The sequence below is a fragment of the Triticum aestivum genome, chromosome 4A (assembly GCF_018294505.1).
Source record: "Triticum aestivum cultivar Chinese Spring chromosome 4A, IWGSC CS RefSeq v2.1, whole genome shotgun sequence".
Lineage (NCBI taxonomy): Eukaryota > Viridiplantae > Streptophyta > Magnoliopsida > Poales > Poaceae > Triticum > Triticum aestivum.
In genome coordinates this window covers 641484632-641504100 of record NC_057803.1, presented here as the reverse complement: position 1 = coordinate 641504100, position 19469 = coordinate 641484632, and the positions used below count along the sequence as shown (strand labels likewise).

At 50.2% G+C, this 19469-nt stretch overlaps 1 protein-coding gene and 1 long non-coding RNA gene across 2 annotated transcripts; one reads left to right on the top strand and one right to left on the bottom strand.

The window, feature by feature from the left end:
- Positions 1-4872: 4872 nt before the first annotated feature.
- Positions 4873-6330, top strand: LOC123087848 (uncharacterized). Its single transcript, XR_006441537.1, has 3 exons — positions 4873-5242; positions 5798-5878; positions 5992-6330. It is a non-coding gene; the product is annotated as an uncharacterized lncRNA (long non-coding RNA).
- On the bottom strand, positions 6175-9874 carry LOC123087847 (ABC transporter G family member 14). The gene is made up of 3 exons (XM_044509964.1): positions 9593-9874; positions 8643-9504; positions 6175-7598 (listed from the first exon to the last, which is right to left on the bottom strand). Exons 1-3 carry the CDS (start codon positions 9770-9772, stop codon positions 6595-6597), a joined length of 2046 nt encoding a protein of 681 aa, XP_044365899.1. The 5' UTR covers positions 9773-9874; the 3' UTR covers positions 6175-6594.
- Between the last annotated feature and the right edge of the window lie 9595 nt (positions 9875-19469).

The following is a 19469-nucleotide window of genomic DNA, read 5'->3' as shown; positions in this document are numbered from 1 at the left end:
TAGTCACACAACTAACACATCTGCATATTGATCTCCTTCTTAACAGTTCAGATCGGTGCGGGATAAGCTCCTACCATCGGACCGCATACAAGCACTTCAAGAGGAAATAGCCGGATTTTTTCTCCGAAAGGAGAATATTATTACCCGCTACCGCCCCCATGAACCACTTGTCATCGTGCTCCGAAGGCACCAAGGCAACATGTAGTAGAAATTGTATATGTATATACATGTGCATATGTGTGAATAGTTAATGGTGTTGGCTGTGAGACATTCGATGATATATTATATATATATATATATATGCGGTTCTACGTACGAGAAAATCTATTTAATATATATGCATAACGTGTACAATTTATAGTATCATGAAATATCAGCAAACAAAAAAGAATTAAATGGAAAATAAAGCCAAATTGAAAACACAAAATTAAAGCAAAAATTAAAAAAAACACCCAAACATTTAGTACCGGTTGGTGTTACCAACCGGTACTAATGTCCTACACGCACACGGGCCTGGCTCGTGCCACGTGTTTGCACTTTAGCGCCAGTTCGTGACGAATCGGTACTAAAGGGGGGGGGGGCTTTAGCCCCACTCTTTAGTGCCGGTTCGCCAACCGGCACTAAAGGCCGTCACGAACCGGCACTAAAGTCCGGTTCTGCACTAATGTTCCTATGACTGATGTTTTGAGAAGGAGAAATATGGCTGTACAAGATAGATGCCCGCTCTGCAGCTGCGCGGACTCATGGCGTCATGCATTGCTGGACTGCACTATGTCCCGTTGTGTATGGGCGCTAGCAGATGACGCTATTGTCTTGAAGATGACTGAGGGCATCTCCAGCCGTTCGGACCCCCAGGGCGCCTAAATAGAGCGGCCTGGGGGCGTGCCGGCGCTAGTTCGGCCCTGGGGGCGACCTAGCTCCCAGTCACGCCCCCACGCGCCGGCCCCAGGATGCGGGAAATTCAAACTTGGTCGTTCCCGCTCTCAAAAGACGCCGCAAATCCGGCTATCGGACGGACATAGTCTGGCGTTACAAAAAACAGAGCGCCGCCGTGCAACGATTCACTCGGCGGGGTCGGCTCCAGGCGTTGGCGGAGTCGGCGTGCGCGGGGTCGTCGGTGACGGGGCTGCTTCGGCGCAGGGCTGCGTCGGCGCGGCTTCGGCACTGCTGAGCGGCGATGTAGAGGAGGTGTCATTCGGGCTTGACGTCCATGCGGTCGTGGGCGTCGTCGGCGTCGTCGGCGTTGCTGTCGGCAGCTCGTTCAGGATGAGGCCGCGCTGCACCAGGTACCACGCCTTGAGCTTCTCGCCATTGCTCTGGAGCATGTCCGCCCCGCTCATTAAAAAAGCCATGTCAGTGTTCCTCTTCTTCGCGGCGACGTTCGTCCGGAGCAGGTCGAGCTTGATGGCATTGTTCTTCATTAGCGACGACCACCGCGCCTCGGTCTTCTCTTCGCGTAGGATGGCCCGGGCCTGGGCGTCGGCGAGGCAATGCTCGATGGACTCCTGCACTCGCGCGGTTGCCGCGTCGGCGCTTTTCCCCTTCTTTGCCAATTTGTGGCCGTCCAGCCGTTCCTCTGACGCGACCGGAGTCGTCGCGTCTGGCTTGTATGTCTCCTTGGCCTTGTCGAGGGCACGCCGGACTTCTGCCCACTTCTCGCACTTGTCAATGCGCTTGTAGACGTGGAGGTGCTTGAAGTCGGCGTCTTGGTTGTCGCCCCGATACATGGCGAACATACGCAGCAGCTGCGAGGAGGGGCAAACAGTTGGCTGGCGGCGGGCATAGGGGACGAAGATATGCGGGCGAACGGCGTGCGTACCTGATCCTCAACGCTGGCGCCGCTCTCCGGGCGAGCCGCGACCTCCTTGACGATTCCATGCCATTTGTTGCACGCCAACTGGATACGCCCCCAATGGTTCGCCATCGCCTTGGAGCCGCGCTGCATGTAGACGCCTTTGAAGTAGGGGTCGACGAGCTTCCGCTCGTCGAACTCGGCCTTGATGCGGTCCCAGTACGTGTCCAAGCTCTAGTTCACGCCGGTGGTCGGGTCGAGGCAGACGACTTTCCATGCTTCGGCGAGGCATTCCTCCTCCTTGGACGTCCACTTGATGCGCGGTTCGCCTGACCTAGCCGCCCGCTTCTTCTTCTTCCGGCGCCCCTTCGTCGGAGCAGGAGCCGGCTCCTCCTCCTCCTCCTCCTCCTCCTCCTCGTCCTCCTCGGGCTCCTGCGCGTCGTCGCCGTAGACGTAGCCGAGCTCGGCCTCCATGTCGCCGTTGAGGTCCACCACCTCGTCCTGGGTGGCGAACCCGGGAGACGCGGCGGCCGCGGTCAATCCTGTCGCGATGATGTCGTCCATGTTGGCTCTCGTGTCGTTGGCGTCGCCAAGGTGCGAGAAGGGCAGTGGTCCGCGGTAGAGATGGGGCATCGGTGTGGACGCGTACGAGGCGGGCGGCGAGTACTTGTATGGAGGGTACTGCACGCCGGCGAAGGCGGGAGAGGGCGTGCGCGTAGCAGGGTGACCATGAGGGAAGGTCACGTTTGGGTTGAACCCACCGTGCGCGTCGCCGTCGGCGTAGCCGGGCGACGATGAACCCCATGGAGATTCGGCGCCTTGCTGTCCTCAGGGCGCGTACTAGGCGTGGCTGACGACGGGGGGATTCATCCCCGCCTGGTCGACCGATGAGGAAGACGCCGTAGCGCGCGCCGCGTTGTCGCGGGCCTTCTTGGCTATGGCCCTGTTCCGCCTGTCGGCGGTGACTGCTTCGCGCCGCTGAACTTCCACCCTCCTTCGATGGCGGCGCCCTCGGCTTCCTCTGCTTCGGCTGGGCCACGGCGCCAGTCGCGGGTGCCGCCGCGCGCGGCATGGCGTACTTCTTCGGCGGCATGGCGTGCTTCTTCGCGGCGAGCGAGCGGGAGGTGGTTTGGCGGGAGAAAGGGAGAGAATGGCGGGAGGAAGGCGAGCGAGCGGGAGAGATGCGAAGGAAAAGCGTCGAGAAACGGCGGGAAAAGGCCCTCGGGTCGCTTCCAGGGCGGGCCCACGCGCCTTTTTCATTTGTGCGGGCTCCCCAAGCGCCCCCCAGGGCGCCGGGTTCGGCCTGGGTCCGCCGGCAACAGTTTTGGCCCGAGTCGGCGAAAAAGGGCTTCTGAGGGCGCGACTGGGGCCTTTTTTTGGCGCCGGCGCGGCAAAATCGCCTGAGGAGGGCCTGTTGGGGGCGCGGCTGGAGATGCCCTGAGAACAGGGAAGTTAACGCCAGAATCTGGCTGTTTGACTTGAATGAAACGTTGGATCATGCTAACTTCACAAGGATGGTGGTAACCCTGTGGTCTATTTGGTATGCGAGGCGTAAGGCTATATACGAATCCATTTACCAGAGTCCTCAGCAAACCACATCTTTTGTCAACAACTACATTAGCGATCTTGGTTAATATGCGTTCAAGGATAATACCCAAAGCGCGAGATCACCGACAGCTCCAAAGCTGGAGAGGTGGCTGCCACCTCCTACTGGCAATGTCAAGATCAATGTGGATGGAGCAGTCGCAAGAAACCACCGGAGAGGAGTAGCAGCGGCTATTTGCAGAAACCAGGAGGGTCTATATTTGGGATCCTCAGCGCTTGTCTTTCAGGGAACCAGGGTTCCTCTTATCAACAGAGGGACCGGAGGCCCCAATGCTTCGATAGTATAGGAAATCCTGGGCCGATGTAATAGCTTTATTTCATGCTCTTTTATTCACGAGCGTAGAAATTTTAATTATGAGGCTCATAATCTCGCTAAATTCGCTTGTAATTTAGGCATAGGAAGGCATACTTGGTTGGGCAATCCTCATGACCCGAACCGTGTACCTATGACAATTGCTATGAATGAATAAAGATAGTGAGATTTCTCAAAAAAAAAAAAACCTGCTCATAGTTTCATTCCCCTAAAAAAACCTGCTCACAGTTCACAAAATTTCCTAAAAAAAAGTTCACAGAAGGAGAGAAGAAATACACTTGGACATGAACATAACCAAGTTTTTTTATAGAAACAGGAACATTTGATACCCCTACTTTTTTTCTAAATAGGAAAAATATTCATGTGTTGCAAGAGGCCGCGGGCGCTCGGCGCCATCATATGTACATGCTTGCTTGGACATTGAGGGGCTGCCCATCATCGTCATCGACCCCCGTGGCAAGCTCGGGCTGTCGGGCAACTAGCAAGGACGACGACGGTGGCACGGGGTGAGCCCTAGTGCGGCTCCGAGGTATACGAGGTTCTCTGCTCTGCCATCTCTCTTGGGTTAGACTACTAGAGTGCGTGGGGTTGGGGAGGAATGAAAAATGGGCCTCGGATGGAAGATTGTGCATTGTATGGGCTCAACCTTCGGTCCGCGAGCCGAACTGAGCCAAAAGAGGATTGGATCGAATAAAATTAGGCCCACTTTCACATACCAGACCGGCTGTAATTTTTATTATCGGGCCTAACTCTTACGGTCTGGTCCAGTCTGATCTACGACTGGGCCAAAAAGCCCAATCATCTCTGGATGCTGCGGACACAGACGTCCGCGAGCGGGGTGACTATTTATCGCATTAAGCGATATGGAAAGTTTCTCTCGCTGAAGCACCTGCAGCTATCAGGCCGGCCCATTCAAGAATTTTTTTTGACAAAGAAGTGCAAAAAAGTATAGAGAAAAGTAAAAAAATAAAGAAAAAAATGAGAACAGAAAAAACAAGAAAGGAGGCCGTGGCCTGCCGCGCGAGTGGGCCGGCCCATCTCTAAAGCTGGACTTGCTGAACGGCATGGCAAACGGGCTGCAAAAACGAAGCAGCCTTCACGGAATTTTCCTGCCAAGTTTGGGAGGCCCACGGTAACCTGCTCCACAACAGCTCAACGCGAACACAAAAAAAAAAAGAAGCTCACGGCCAAGACAAAAAAAACGTAAGATAGGGAACGCCGCCGCCTGCCATCGCAACGCCAGCCGATAGGGCACGCCGCCGTTCGCCACGGGCCGGCCGGCGTCCTGCTCGTCGCCGCCACGGCGTCCCGCTCGTGCCCCGGTGCGCGGCCACCCTGCTTCCCACTTGTCCCCACGTGGGCCGCCTTTTTGCCTCTGCCGGCGCCACCACCGCTCCCTGCCCGTCGCCGCCCGTGGAGCAAGATGAAGGGTGCTCCGATGGACGAGCACAAGAAGCCGGCAGAGGAGGAGAACAAGAATTCTTCCGGCGAGTCAGGATGCGGTCCGGCGAGAAAGCAGGTTGAAGCTACAGGTCTGAATTCTAATCCTCTCTGCACCTGTGCTTAGTGTGATTTATTATTAGCGCGCTCTGTAATTTATAAGCAGCAAATGCCACCAGCACCAGGGATATAAAACTGGATGAGTGGTTTATAAGCAGTATTGAAGGAATGCTACATACATGTTGGAAGAGAAATGTTCGAACTCTGAACCTTTGTCTGTTCTGCATCTGAAGAAGAGCACATGAAATTAAAATCTTAATTAGGTGTTTTGCATCTGAAGGTATGCTAGTACAGTACTAAGTGGCTACTTGATATACATGGATCATTGGAATCTAGTCTAGTGCTTCTACTCACGATTTTCTCAACTGAATTGATTTCTCCTCAGACAATTTTAGGAGGAATAATTCAGATATGACAATTTCTACTAATCGACCACATAAAGAAGGGCAGGTCTTTGATCCTTCAGACCCGGTACCGGCCATTAAAATTGACGACGAAGATTGCTTGGCAAGATGACAATATTTCATTTGTTATTGTGACATTTACTTTGAGCTCATGTATTGTTTCTCTGTCTCACATGCCTACAGCCAACATAGCAGCTGTTCTACTTCTACCAAGCAAGCAAATGCAGTGAAGAAACCACCACCGCCTGTTTTTCACAGCCGAAGGTGAGTACATGGTTGTTTCTTTCTGGTTTAAGATGGCCACATCAGGATTCCGTTGTTTCACACAAGTGAGTCACCAATATGTTTCTCTTACCACTTAACTGCTCCGGCAGCAGATATTCTCGGATGTGAACGCAGAGGCGACAGGAATAGGAGACGGCGACGAGGCATTGATCTGACAAGTAACACATACCAGGTCAGTGCACTTTTAATAAGCAGTGCATTGATCTGAGTTGTTGAAGATGGTATCTGGATGTGTATAGCAGGCAGCTACGTACGTAGTAGCCTAGTAAGCAAAGTTGATCATGGTGCTCTTGGCAGGCACCTGCAGTTTTCTCTTTTGTTCCACGCTGATCATATCAGCCTGTAAAATCGATACAGTACAGATTAAGCAGTACTGCATATTGACTCACAATGGTACTACTCTACTTATTAGTACTCATCGCCATTAACAATCCTCTGTTCCATTCTCGCCAAGATCGAGCTCGAACGGTCAAGCCTCTGGTCTGGATCGCAATAGAGTATACCCATGGATCCAAGAAGCGGCCGGCCGGCAAAAGAGCAATCAGCTAACTAGCTTGCCCGGCCGGTCAATCTTCAGTGATCCGTTTTGGCTTATGTAGCTAACTAGCTAGCTCATGGTGGATGTTTATGCGTCCTCCATCTCCATGGGCGGCTGAGACGGATGCTTCCTTGGTCTTCAGTATGGTTGAATGAAATCACCTCGGCTGCAGGCGGTCCAAGGCAAGGTAGGCGACGACTCGGTAGCCGACGAGGAGGAGCGCCATGACGCAGACGTCCACCCAGTGGTTGTTGAGCCCGACGGCCTTGATGGCGGGGAAGTCGGCGACGGGGCATAGCGCGCCGCCACCGCAGTCGTAGACGCCGCCGCCGTCGCGGAACTGGATGCCGAGGAGGAGGCGGTAGCAGTAGAAGCTGTAGTTGAGCCACTTGAGCCACCCGATGAAGGGCGGGATGTGCTGCACGTAGTAGCCGCCGGCGATGAGGAAGACCATGGTGACGACGGAGGCCAGCGTGGTGCCCTGCTTGACGTCCATGAGCACGGCTCCGATGGCGAGGCCGAGGCTCTGGGCGACGAGCACGCTGTAGAGGACGACGAGGAGGGAGAGGAGGAAGGAGGCCGGGCGTGGGTCGAGGCCGCCCATCCAGTAGAGGATGAGGACGAAGGCGGTGGGCAGGCCGAGCTCCATGGGGAGGTCGGCGGCGGTGCGGGCGGCGAAGTAGGAGGAGAGGCGGTACATCCCCGAGGAGCGCTCCTTGAGCAGCATGGGGCGCTCGAGGGGGAAGACGAAGACGGCGTTGTAGAGCGGGAAGAAGCCCCAGAAGACGGAGAAGAAGAAGATGAGCGCCGTGCGGTCCTGCAGGTGCGCCGCGGGCGTGCGCCACCAGAGGAGGCCCGCGAGGAAGGCGACGCTGAGCACCTGGAAGATGCGGAGCTTGTTGAAGGACTCGTGGCGGCGCTCCTTGAGCCCGCGCCGGAGGAGGACCGAGAACTGGGCGCACCACCCGGCCGTCCACTCCACTCTAGCCGAGGCGCCCCGCCGTATGCCGGCGCTGGCCGTCTCACTGGAGCATATGTCCAGCTTCACCGCCGGCGCAATGTGGCGCGCGTATGCGTCGGCCAGCTTCGCCCTCACCTCCTTCTGCTCACCCTCGCTCCCGCCGCCAGGAACTCCGTCGCCGTTGGTCTCCGGCAAGATACCTGCATGCAGAGCACAATTCACAGTGATGATCAGCGAACGTCTCCCCGGAGGTCGACAAGTGTCGGGCACTGTGTTCGTGGCCGGAATGGAGGAGGGAATGATGAGGAGGCGACCGGCCGGTCCGTGGTGGTGGCCATGATTGGGGAGTGGACGGAGCAGTGCGTCCCTGTCCGTGTCCCTCTCTCCCCCACCCAGGCAGGCGACCCAACAGCTCCATCCATCGATCGACCCGATCGTACGTCGCCATTGCCATTTCGGCTCCGTGTCTCTCAGTGGCTGCCGATTTGGCGTGCGCTTACGTACGTGCGTGTGGTTAATCACAAACGATGGTGCTGGCGATTGTGATGTGATGGACGCTGATGCAGATGCAGGAAAAGGGGAGAAATCGAAAAGCATGCGCGCACCACAATCTTAGCACACCACATTCTATCTCCCCTTTATTTATCTTATTGTTTTGTTTGTGTAATCCCTTTAATCGAAAAAGTATTTTATTTTAGTTCTTGGTGGGTGCCTGTGGTATCCTATGGCATTATTTTATCTTTTTCTGGCCAAGTGGTTAGCCGAACAACTGTCGTTGCGGATCAGGTGCTGCAACCAACTGTATTTATATTATTTCCATGATGAACTGAGCTTAGTTTCAGATGGTTAGATTCTTTGGGGCATTTTCATCTTACTGTTCACGAGTGACATGTCCATGGCAAGTCACTGGATCTCGGTCCGCACTACACTGTGTACCGAACGAAATTGTTAATTAAGTATTTTCCAAATTAGAAATCGAGATTTTCTACTACGTTATACATAGTTGATTGCGACCAGGCCGGGTTGGCATCTTAAGTGACACCCTACACTAACCATCTTGGCTTCTCCATGGATTTTAGAGTGATGTGGGTTCGTGGTCTATGAGCTCAGCGTGATGGAATGCAATGCAATGGCACATGCACGCCAACATGCCATATGCATTGGACAGCATCATGAGAAATAAAGCGAAAGGGAATATGAGGGGTGGTGCGGCGATGGGTGGGGTGGAGTCGTGCGTGGCATACCGTTGGCGAGGTCGAGCATGAGGTCGGCCGGGTTGACGGACAGCGGCGACGCGAAGCCGACGGAGGCGAAGTAGGAGAGCGCGTCGGCGGCGCGCCCGTAGTAGATGGGCCGCCCCTCGGCGGACAGCAGCAGCACCTTGTCGAACATGTGGTAGAGGCGCGACGACGGCTGGTGGATGGTCACCACGACCGTGCGGCCGCCTCCGGCGGCCATGCGGCGGAGCGTGCCGACGATCCTCGCGGCCGTGGTGGAGTCGAGCCCTGAGGTGGGCTCGTCCAGGAGCAGCAGGCTCGGGTCCACCAGCATCTCCAGCCCGATGCTCACCCGCTTGCGCTCGCCGCCGGAGAGCCCGCGCACGCCACGCACGCCGCCGACCATGCTGTGTGCCACCTTGGTGAGGCCCAGCTCCCGGGCCACCGCCTCCGCCTGCGCGCGCTTCTCGCCGGCGCCGAGGGCGCGGGGAAGCCGGAGCAGCGCCGTGTACCACAGCGTCTCGGAGACGGTCAGGTGCGGGTACAGCACGTCGTGCTGCGTCACGAAGCCCGTGCGCCGCTTCACGGCGCCGGAGAAGGGCTGCCCGTTGTAGGTGATCTTCCCGGACAGCAGCGCGTGCCGGTGACGCCCGCCCAGCGCCGTCAGCAGCGTCGTCTTGCCGCTCCCGGACGGGCCCAGCATCGCCAGCATCTCCCCGGGCCGCACCGCACCCGACATCCCGCTGATGATCGTCTTCTCCCTCGGCGGCAACGCCGCCGCCTTGTTCTTCCTGGTCCCCGCCCTGCCGCCGCACGCCGACGACACCACCCTCGTGCACCATCCCTCCGTCGCCTGCCCGACCTTCACCTTGTACACCACTTCCTCAAACTGCACCCATGCAGCCACAGTCTCACCACCAATCGTGACTAAACGAGTAACTGAATGCGCACGGGCGTGCAGCTGCATGAAACATTACCTTGAGCACGAGAGGGAAGGGGTTGGCGGCGGCGGGGCGGTGGCCGGAGGCGTCGGACGGCGGGCTGGAGGTGGTGGGGTGGACGGCGCCGGAAGGGTTGCTGTTGCTGCCGGGCGGCGTACAAGTAGAAGTAGGTGCCTCCTTGTGTTTACCATCATCATGCAATTCTTGAGGCGCCATGGCGATCTTCTTTGTATATAGTGCTAGCTTATGATGATGATGATGAGATGAGATGGGGCAAGTTTAGGACCTTGCTTTGCCACTGCTACTTGGTTAACTCGTCTGGCTGGGGTGGTGGTATTTATCGGGGGAGGAGGGGGGCAAAGGGAGGGAGAAGGGGCCCTACCAAATGGGCTCAGGCCTCATGGGAGCGACACTTTGTTGCTGTCACTTTCTCTTTGGTTAGTTAGTTAGTTCTCCATCGGTATATATATTTGTATTTACCGATTAGTTAGTCCTTGATTAACAACTATGCATGTGTGTGGTATGTGCATGAAAGTAACATCACTAGCTATCAGCTGGTAGTTACAACCGGCAGTTATTATTGTTAAAACATGAGTGAAAGGAAGTTTACAGATGTCATGCATAGTGGCCGCTGTAGCTGTTTGTATGGAGACACGGAGGGGCAGGATGGCTCGGTGGACATACATTCAGTACATAATTAACATATCTCTTTTCCCTTTCCTTCGGACATGATGGAGTGGACTTACTGATCAAACTGCATAGGTTTTTTTTTTCCGAAAAGGAGGATGTCCCCAGCCTCTGTATCGATTGTTACAGAAAATCATAAGTACTATTTATTGTTTAAAACAATACCAAGCATCGATGCCGAGCAAGGCCCCCGGATTCACAAAAGACAAGCAATAAGCTACACATTCTTTGGTTCGAAGGAAGCATTTGTGTTTCTAACAAAGGCGAGCTCAAGAAACTTATCCTGCACCAAGCTCATGATAACATATACCTCACAAAAAAAAAGAGCTCATGATAACATATTATCTACAACCAGTACATACTTTTTGCACTACACCCATATCTATACAAGCATTATGAGTGACACCCTTGTTCACCTACCTATGGTACATATGTGTGTGTGAAGAGAACCATAATCCAAGGCTGTGATAATGAATAAAAAACAAATAAAACATAATGTGAATATATGAACTCGAATCGAGATGATGATTGCGATGTGGGTGCGCTCTGACCAAAAACTAAATCTGGAAAAAATGTATATACAAGTACATGTTCTCACACGCTGATATCCATCTTATTCCCCTTTTCAATTCTTTATTTATTTCATCACAAGTTTTAAACATTATTTCATCTTTTTGACACACAATCTCCATTCTTGTGTGCAATCTAATCTAGCGCACTACCAGACACTTTTCTTTACTTTTCCCTCTGTTCCCTTGTTCAATTCATTGTTTATTTCTTCAACTATTCTACTAAGAGATCACTATGTATTATATGCCACATAATAAAATGTAGTCACCTCACTACCTCCCAATTAGGCCATTAATTTGGAAAATAAACACTTGTGCTAATGCATTTGAGTCTATAGAAATTGGTTTATGCTGGAAGGAAAAAGCATATCTCACTGTTGAGAATCAGTTGTGAAAAGGATATATCTTGGAACAAGATCTTCCTTTGGCCAGTGATGTCACATTAACATTAAAGCCAATAACTTTGGCTAGTTGCTTTGGCCAGTTGCCAGCGCCTTTACTTGCAGCACAAAGCTAGCTACCATGCAAAGCAGACCAATTTACTGATCATGTGCAGGGAATGAATAAAAGGAGCCCATGTTAGCTGCTTCTGCATGCATGTCTAATGGCAAATTGATAGAACATGCAACCATCAGCCATGTGTGGTTCCTCCGATCTTGCTCCAACTGTTTAGGTGAGTGTTCACACAAATTCACAATAATCTATAGGAAAAGCCAGAGCTAGACATATGCACCTTTAGCTAGTAGTAACAGGTCACCAGTTTTGTCGTGGGAGAGTGGGAGGTGAATCTGTGCCACTCATGTCAATTTGCCATTTATATTTATCTGGCTTCCTTTTCTCCCTCCTCTTTCTTTCTTTCTTCTCCCTCCTCTCTTTCTCCCTCTCTCTCTTTTCTTGATTGCTTGCCTACACTAGCCATATTGCCTGAGTGATAGCTCCTACAGATTTGTAAAGGCTGCCAAATTGTGATCTCTGGTAGATCAGCTGTTTCATTTGGGCTTTCTGCGTTAGCATGTGCATGTGCAGGCAATGATGCATCTGAGGACTAAAGCCAGCCACGTCGTGAACTATAGTACAACAAAACCAGCAGCTACTAGTGTTTGTTACCTTTGTATGACATGGAAATGGTATAGTGGTACTTGTTAGGTTTTTCCCCAACAGCTAGCTGCCATCCATTGCACAAAATCATGATGCGAAGCCCTCAAAAGTTTAGTAGCTAGTGACACTGAAAATAAAGAGAGATCTAGCTAGCGTTAATTTTTATGCCATAGGACGGACAAGTGCTTGCTTTTCTAAAACTTAAATACACGGACCGGTCATATATAAAGCAATCAAACAGGTAGCATATGAACTGTAGTTATTTATGGATCTGTAATGTATTCTTTTCTTGGTGGAGTACAAATAACGCTTGAGATATTGTAGACTATTGGTCAACTAAATTAATAATGTCATTGCATGATTCGTAATGTAGCAGCTGGAATCTAGCCTTAAATGGAGCGGATTCTTTGCAGCAGATGATGTACTTTGGGCTAATTTATTGGTTGCTGTTGATGATCATGGCTAGCTATGGGTGTGCGAGACCCAATCCAACTGCTATCTTCAGAATTTAGTGAGAGGCACTGGGGCTAGCTAGTGTACTTGTTTTTGTTAGTGCATCGATCCATATGCGCAAACTGCCCTGTCAGTTCCTAAATGAGATCATGTGATGTTATTCCAGCATCAACTAACATTTGTTGGCTTCAGATATATGCCCAAGAATTTTCTTAGCTCAGCTAGTGTTTCTCCACTTGTCCAGTGGGTATTTGATCATGGGCCCTTTTCAAATATCAAGCTTGCCAAATTGGGGACCATTTCGGCGCATTTTCTGATCGAATAAGAGTGCGCAATGATGGGTATATTATACATAATGCCTGAGCATGGCCTTGATGGTGATGTCTCAGTGTTGATCTGCTAGCTAAGCTTGCACTCATGTTCTTGATCATGATCTTTCATGAACGCGGTTGCGAGGAATAAATGTCATGTCAATGATCTATGGAGATGATCAGCAGAACGATATCCATTGGGTATCAAAATTAATGCTCACGAAGATCATCCATGTTTGCTTATAATCCTTACCTTTTATGGGCACTATGTTATTTCTACAATGGTTGGTATCCACATTGAATGCAATCTTGGTTAGCACTTAGCAGGTCATAGATTTGAATGGTTTGCTAATGTGAGTGCATATATCACAGAAACAAGCTTTCACTCCACTTTATAAATAAAGCCAAATGGCCGAACCGATACAAGGTGATGAGAAAATACTCTTACGAAGCAGGTAGAAATAAAACCGACAACCGAGAGAATAGCGAAAACACCACCAACTCAAAGTCGAGCAAGAGTACAAGAATAGCCATGCCCCACAAAGAAGCACACGAGACAACCAACTAGGAACAAAACCGCACCTTCTTGGGAAACCACCTGACGTTGTTACACCGCACACACCAAGCTATCGCTGGAGAGGGCCACCTGCCCTCTCACTCCAGGCCGTAGAGCGTCGATCATGTCTATGGATAGTGAGGTCCGAGAAAGGTGACACTGAGGTCATGTGTCAAAGAAGACCATAAGAGGCAAATGAGAGACCACCCCACGTCAATGGGCTAGGAATGGCCGCCAAGACCCAACAATAAAGCTGGATGCCAAGAATAAAGCTTAACCGAGGATGTCGATGCGCTAGGAATGGCCGCCAAGACCCAACAATGGGCTAGGTTTTCACCTGGAACCCTGGCACAAGGAGGGGAACCACAATGACGCCTCCAAGAAGGATGCAACAACCACAATTATCACCGCCGTCGAAGCGGTGAGCTTTCGCTCAGAGTCTCATCTACGCTGCACTCAGGTGCCATGGTCGCCAACCCCATCCCAATGGAAGGGCACACTAGTGCAGAACCGGCCTTTAGTGCCGGTTCGTAACGGCCTTTAGTGCCGCTTCTACAACCGGCACTAAAGAGTGGGGACTAAAGCCCCCCACCCTTTAGTACCGGTTCGTCACGAACCGGCGCTAAAGTGCTAACACGTGGCACGAGCCAGGCCCGGGTGCGCGTAGGGCTTTAGTACCGGTTGGTAACACCAACTGGTACTAAATTTTTGGGTTTTTTTTATTTTTCATTACATTTTTTTGTTTGCTGGTATTTCACGATACTATAAATTGTACACGTTATGCATATATATAAATAGATTTTCTCGTACGTATAGAAACACACACACACACACACACACACACATATATATATATATATATATATATATATATATATCATCGAATCTCTCACAACTAACACCATTATTCACACATACACATGTATATACATATACAATTTCTCCTACATATGTTGCCTTGGTGCCTCCGGAGCACGATGACAAGTGGTTCATGGGGGCGGTAGCGGGTAATAGTGTTCTCCTTTGGGATTTATGACCTGGTCGAGCAAAAATCCGGCTATTTCCTCTTGAAGTGCTTGTATGCGCTCCTCGGATAGGAGCTTATGCCGCACCTCTCTAAACTGTTAAGAAGGAGATCAATAATATGCATGTGTGTTAGTTGTGTGACTAGATATCGATAATAGTGTGAATAGTGTTCTGATAAACGTATCCAGTCCTGTCTATCAGATCTGCTCCTTTCGGACGTCATCATGCAAATGTTCTCGCAAACATAGAATGCACACAGATTATTCCCCGGCGCCTGCTTCAGGCCCTTTACGAGAATGGAATTGAATCAGATAATGATTAATCAAGCATGATAATTTATTAATGATATTGAAATAAGAATTAAAGAGATGGTAGCTAGCTAGTACTACTTAATTACTTACCTTTGGTCGATGCCAAAACAACTTTTGTTTCCATTCGCCTGGAGTCGCCGCGATGAACTTTGCCCATGCCCTGCCCGCCAGCAAAGAAAATTAATAAAAGGGTTATTAAATAGTTCATATCAGAAAATGACGAACTAATAATATGCCGAGATATATATAGTTAATAATGATTGAAATTACCTGTTGACTATCCCCTTCACGATGGTGAAGTCACTTTCTTCTTTAGTTAGCGAGTCCAGTAATTCAACTTTTCCTTCCTCAACTTTAATGTCTATCAAGACCCAATGCCAACTGCATGCGCACACGTTTGCATGTCTTAAATAAGCGGACATGTGCATAAAATTAATCAACTACCGTAAACCGTATACACTTAATTATTAACATCTAGCTAGCTAGTAAGCAAAAACAGAATTTGTAGTACAAGACAGTGTGACTCACGGGAAGTTGTAAGGAAGTAGTATATCTTCATTGCTATTGAGGCGCTTCAAGAACTCTACCATGCTGGCCTCTACACCTGCTTGATAAAATGGAAACTTCCATATGTCCTCATTAATGGTATTTGGGTGAATGAACCCAATGCCATAGCGTCCAGATTTTTTTATTTCATACATCTTCATCCTGCATATAATACCACAGAAAAGAATATAGTGAGGATAATTACATGTAATGATTGATTAAAATTATCACTACATAATTAGCTTGAGACTTAAATTATAGAAAGAAATCACTTACAGACAATAGCAACTGACGATAGACTTGTCGAGTGCGTATTGATTGAATAACTGATATAGTTCTGAATACTCAATGGACAGAGCTTTCTCATGGTAATAATGCTCCTTCTTGACATTCACCATGAGGGACACTCGATTGGAAATCTTGGTCATGTTCATGTACCATTGATGCAATTCATACATTCTCGTTGGGAGGTCCTTGACCTTGTCTAGATGGACCAAAGGTTGGCCCCAGGCATATTTCCATTTTCTTTCCGATTCTTTAAGCGGAGACATGGGCTCGATTTCGAGGAGTTGTCCAACAGAGATCTTGAGCATTTTAGCCTGCATTATATGCTCCTCCGTTATTACCACATCGCCCTGTTGGGGGAACGCTAACGGTTTGCCCACAATAATATTTGGCGCGCGTACTCCTCTCATGTGTTGTTGGCACAACAAGCGGGGGGATCTCTTGCGCCGTCTGTTCTCCCAGCTGGGGAACGGTTTTCCCGCATTTTTTGCCAGCTGCTTGTTGGCTCGAGCTCGAGCTCACTTCCTTCCATAGCCGTGCTCGATGTAGCTTCCTGATTTGACGCTCATAGTCTGAGTCAACAGGCTTGGGAGCTGGTGCTCTAGCCATATGAATGAAGTGGTCAATCGTTTTCTCAGACACTTTCTCCTTTGGCGGCGGTGCCGGTTTCGGTTCAAAATGGGCGTCCACTTGGGCCTGCACTATGGCTGCGTTTTGCTCCTCGGTCATGTCGTAAGGCCTCCGAGGAAGAGGAGCGAGGCTTGGACCATATTTATATCGCTTGTCTCCGCCTGTACTTCCTGAACTACCTCGACTCGTACCGCTATGCACCAAAGCTGCGGCATGTCTCTTCTGCGATTGCTGAGACGGCGGAGATGGCTGACGTGGAGTTGGACCAGGAGAAGTGGGCTGACGATGTGCCGGACTTGAAGCAGGAGGTGTGGCCTGACATGGTGCCGGACTTGAAACCGGAGAACTGGCATGACGCTGTGCCGGACTTGAAACCGGAGGAGTCAGCTCACGCGTTCGGGGACTTGGAGGTGGTGGCGGACTTAAAGGAGGAGTCGTCTCACGCGTTCGTGGACTTGGAGGAGCGGGAGTATGCTCACTCGGTGGTGGACTTCGAGGACTCGACAGATGACGCGGTGTGGGTGGACTTCGAAAGATGATGCAATCCTTTCTCCATAGGATGATACGATGTATGGCCTGTCCCAGTGCGCGCTCGTCTTCACCTCCAGAAATGTCAAGCGTTAGCCCCGAATATGGGTCCACCACTTCATCAACCATGACACGAGCATAGCCCTCTGGAATCGGGATGCAATGGTAGGTTGCTTCGGGGGTAACTGGAAAAGCAACGCCGTCTGCCACCTTCATGAATATGTTCTTCATTTTGGAGTGTAGCTCACAGTTAGTGTTCTCTATGATGTCATCCACAGGGTATGTATCCAGCAGTGTGTCGCCCGGGGCAGAACCAATGCTGCTTCTCGGCATGGATGGGACGGTGCTATCCAATGCTGGACGATCATCCGCTTGCTGCTGCCGCTGCTGAGACCCCCTTTCCTGGCTAAGTGAGTCGATCTGCTACTGCTGCTGCTAGAATTTGAGTGCCAGGTCCGCGTGCCTTGCTTCTAGGCCTTGAAGACGTTCTGCGTCCTGCTTCCTCTGCTCCTCCTCCAGCTTCCTCTTCTTCTCCTCCTCCATCTTCTTTCTTGCGCGGGACCTGTAGTCGTCAATCCAGTCCGAAAAGCCCTCATACCAGGGAATAACACCCATGCCTCGTGTTCTTCCCGGGTGTTCAGGATTTCCCAGGGCGCGTGTAAGCTCGTCGTTCTCTCTGTTGGGCGTGAACACCCTCGCTCGAGCTTCTTCTATTGCGCCAAGTATCTTTTGTTCGGCTCCTTTTAGACTTGCCTTCTTCGAAACCAGGCCTGTCTTCGGGTCCAACGCCCCCCCCATGCGCATAGAACCAAGTTCTGCACCTGGGGGGCCAGCTCCTAGTAATCGGAGTGACCCCTGCACCCTCCATCTCTTGCTCAGACTTATCCCACTTAGGCAATCCCACCGCGTAGCCACCTGGACCCAGCCTATGGAACTGCGTCTTTCTTGCGGCATTTGCCTTGTTTTTCATCGACCGTTCCTTAGATAATTCTGAATCCTTGAAGGTCACGAAATCGTCCCAATGTTCTGTTTGCTTCTCCAGTGTTCCCTTGAAATCTGGAGTCTTCCTTTCATTAGCGAGGTAGTTGGCCCATACAGTTTTCTTGTGGGTGTTGAATGCAATTGCCATCTTCTTAAGAGCAGCGGCCTTGACTTTCTCCACATCTGCTTTAGTGAAATGATCTGGTAGGGTGAAATGTTCCATCAGAGATTTCACCAGGTCTTCTTTGGCTCTGCCATCGACCCAAGTAACACCTGGATGTTTAGTCTTTGGCTCTTTCCATTCTTGAATGGAGATCGGGAGTTTGCTCTTCAAAAGAACTCCGCACTGACGAGTCCACTTGTCCGCAACGTTCTTAGGCGTGAGGGGTTCACCACTAAGTTTGGTGGATTCGATGTGGTACTTTACACCATCCGTCAACAATCTGCCCGGGCGTCGCTTTGTCTTGCTGTTTGTAGAAGCAGATTTGCTCGATCCGGAGGGCTGAAAGAAGAAAGATCGATTCGTTAATATATCTTCAATAAAAAACATGTGATGATCACCAGGATGCATGTTTATATAAATATATACCTCGCCGGAAGTCTTTGTTATTTGAAGATCAGCATTGTCTGTGTCATCACTAACATTGTCTGTGTCATCATAATCATAGTTCATGACTTCATCAGCTCGGTCGTCGAGATCGAATATGTTTTCGTCACCCTCTCCGGTATTGTTCAGATATTGGGAGCCGTCATCATTCAGATCATCTAGCCTCTGAGGGCTGCGTATGATGTCAAACAGTTCCTCTTCTCTCTCTCTGCCGGTATTGTCCGCCATAGCTTTTACTTTACTAATTAATACAGAAGAAATATAAAACAATTTAGTATTCAAATTACAATGCATGGATGCAATTAATCAATAAGGAAAAACTGAATCTCGAATACATCATCTCGAATATATAATCTCGAATATATCATTGTCTTAATATATATAATCTCGAATACATCGTCTCGAATATTATATATCGAATACATCACTGGCTAGGTACCTAATAAAGATCGAGTACTGCATAAGAATCTAGGGAGCCACTCGCGGTTCCTGGGGCGGGGGCGGTGCACACCCAAAGAGAAGGAACCATCATAGGATCATATCTCCGGTCATCTGCCCAAAGAACCGGCCAAGTAGTGGAGAACCTGACGTCGTCCATAGCAGCCATGTACCGATGGACGTGCTCATCTTCCTCCCTGACACGGCGACGCACCACCTCCGGCGGGGCCGGCTGCCTCTGCACCGAATGTGGCCTACGCGAACGCCACCAAAGAAGATCAGGGTCGACGACGGGACCCGAGGTCGGGTTCCTCACCAAGCGACGCGCCCCTCCAGGTAGCACCTCCCAGTGCCAGCCCGGCGGAGCCCAGTCCCGGACATGGGTCCTCTGAAGCATGACGTCGTCGCGAACGGGTCGACGGCGAGGATGCGGGCTGGGCATATCGTCGAGAACAAATACTATATGCCCGCAAAAAGTAACATTTTTTAAATGATTGGATTGTGATAACTAAAATTATATATATATATATGCAAATTCTAACAATTTGACATTAATCTAATTCATCTAACTAAAACTAATTCTAAAATTTCCTGATTATATAACTAACATTTCTATAACATTTCTAATATTTATATAACTAAAAAACAGAAAAATTGCTAACATTTCTATAAATATTTCTATAACTAAAAAACAGAAAACAATTATAACATTTCTATATAACTAACATTTCTAATATTTATATAACTAAAAACAGAATAATTTCCTAACATTTCTATAACTAAAAAACAGAATTTTTTTAACAAAACAAACTAATAATGTGTGTGTGTGTGTGTAGTGTGTGTGTGTGTGTATAGTCTGTGTGTGTGTGGACATGGCGGCCGGGGCG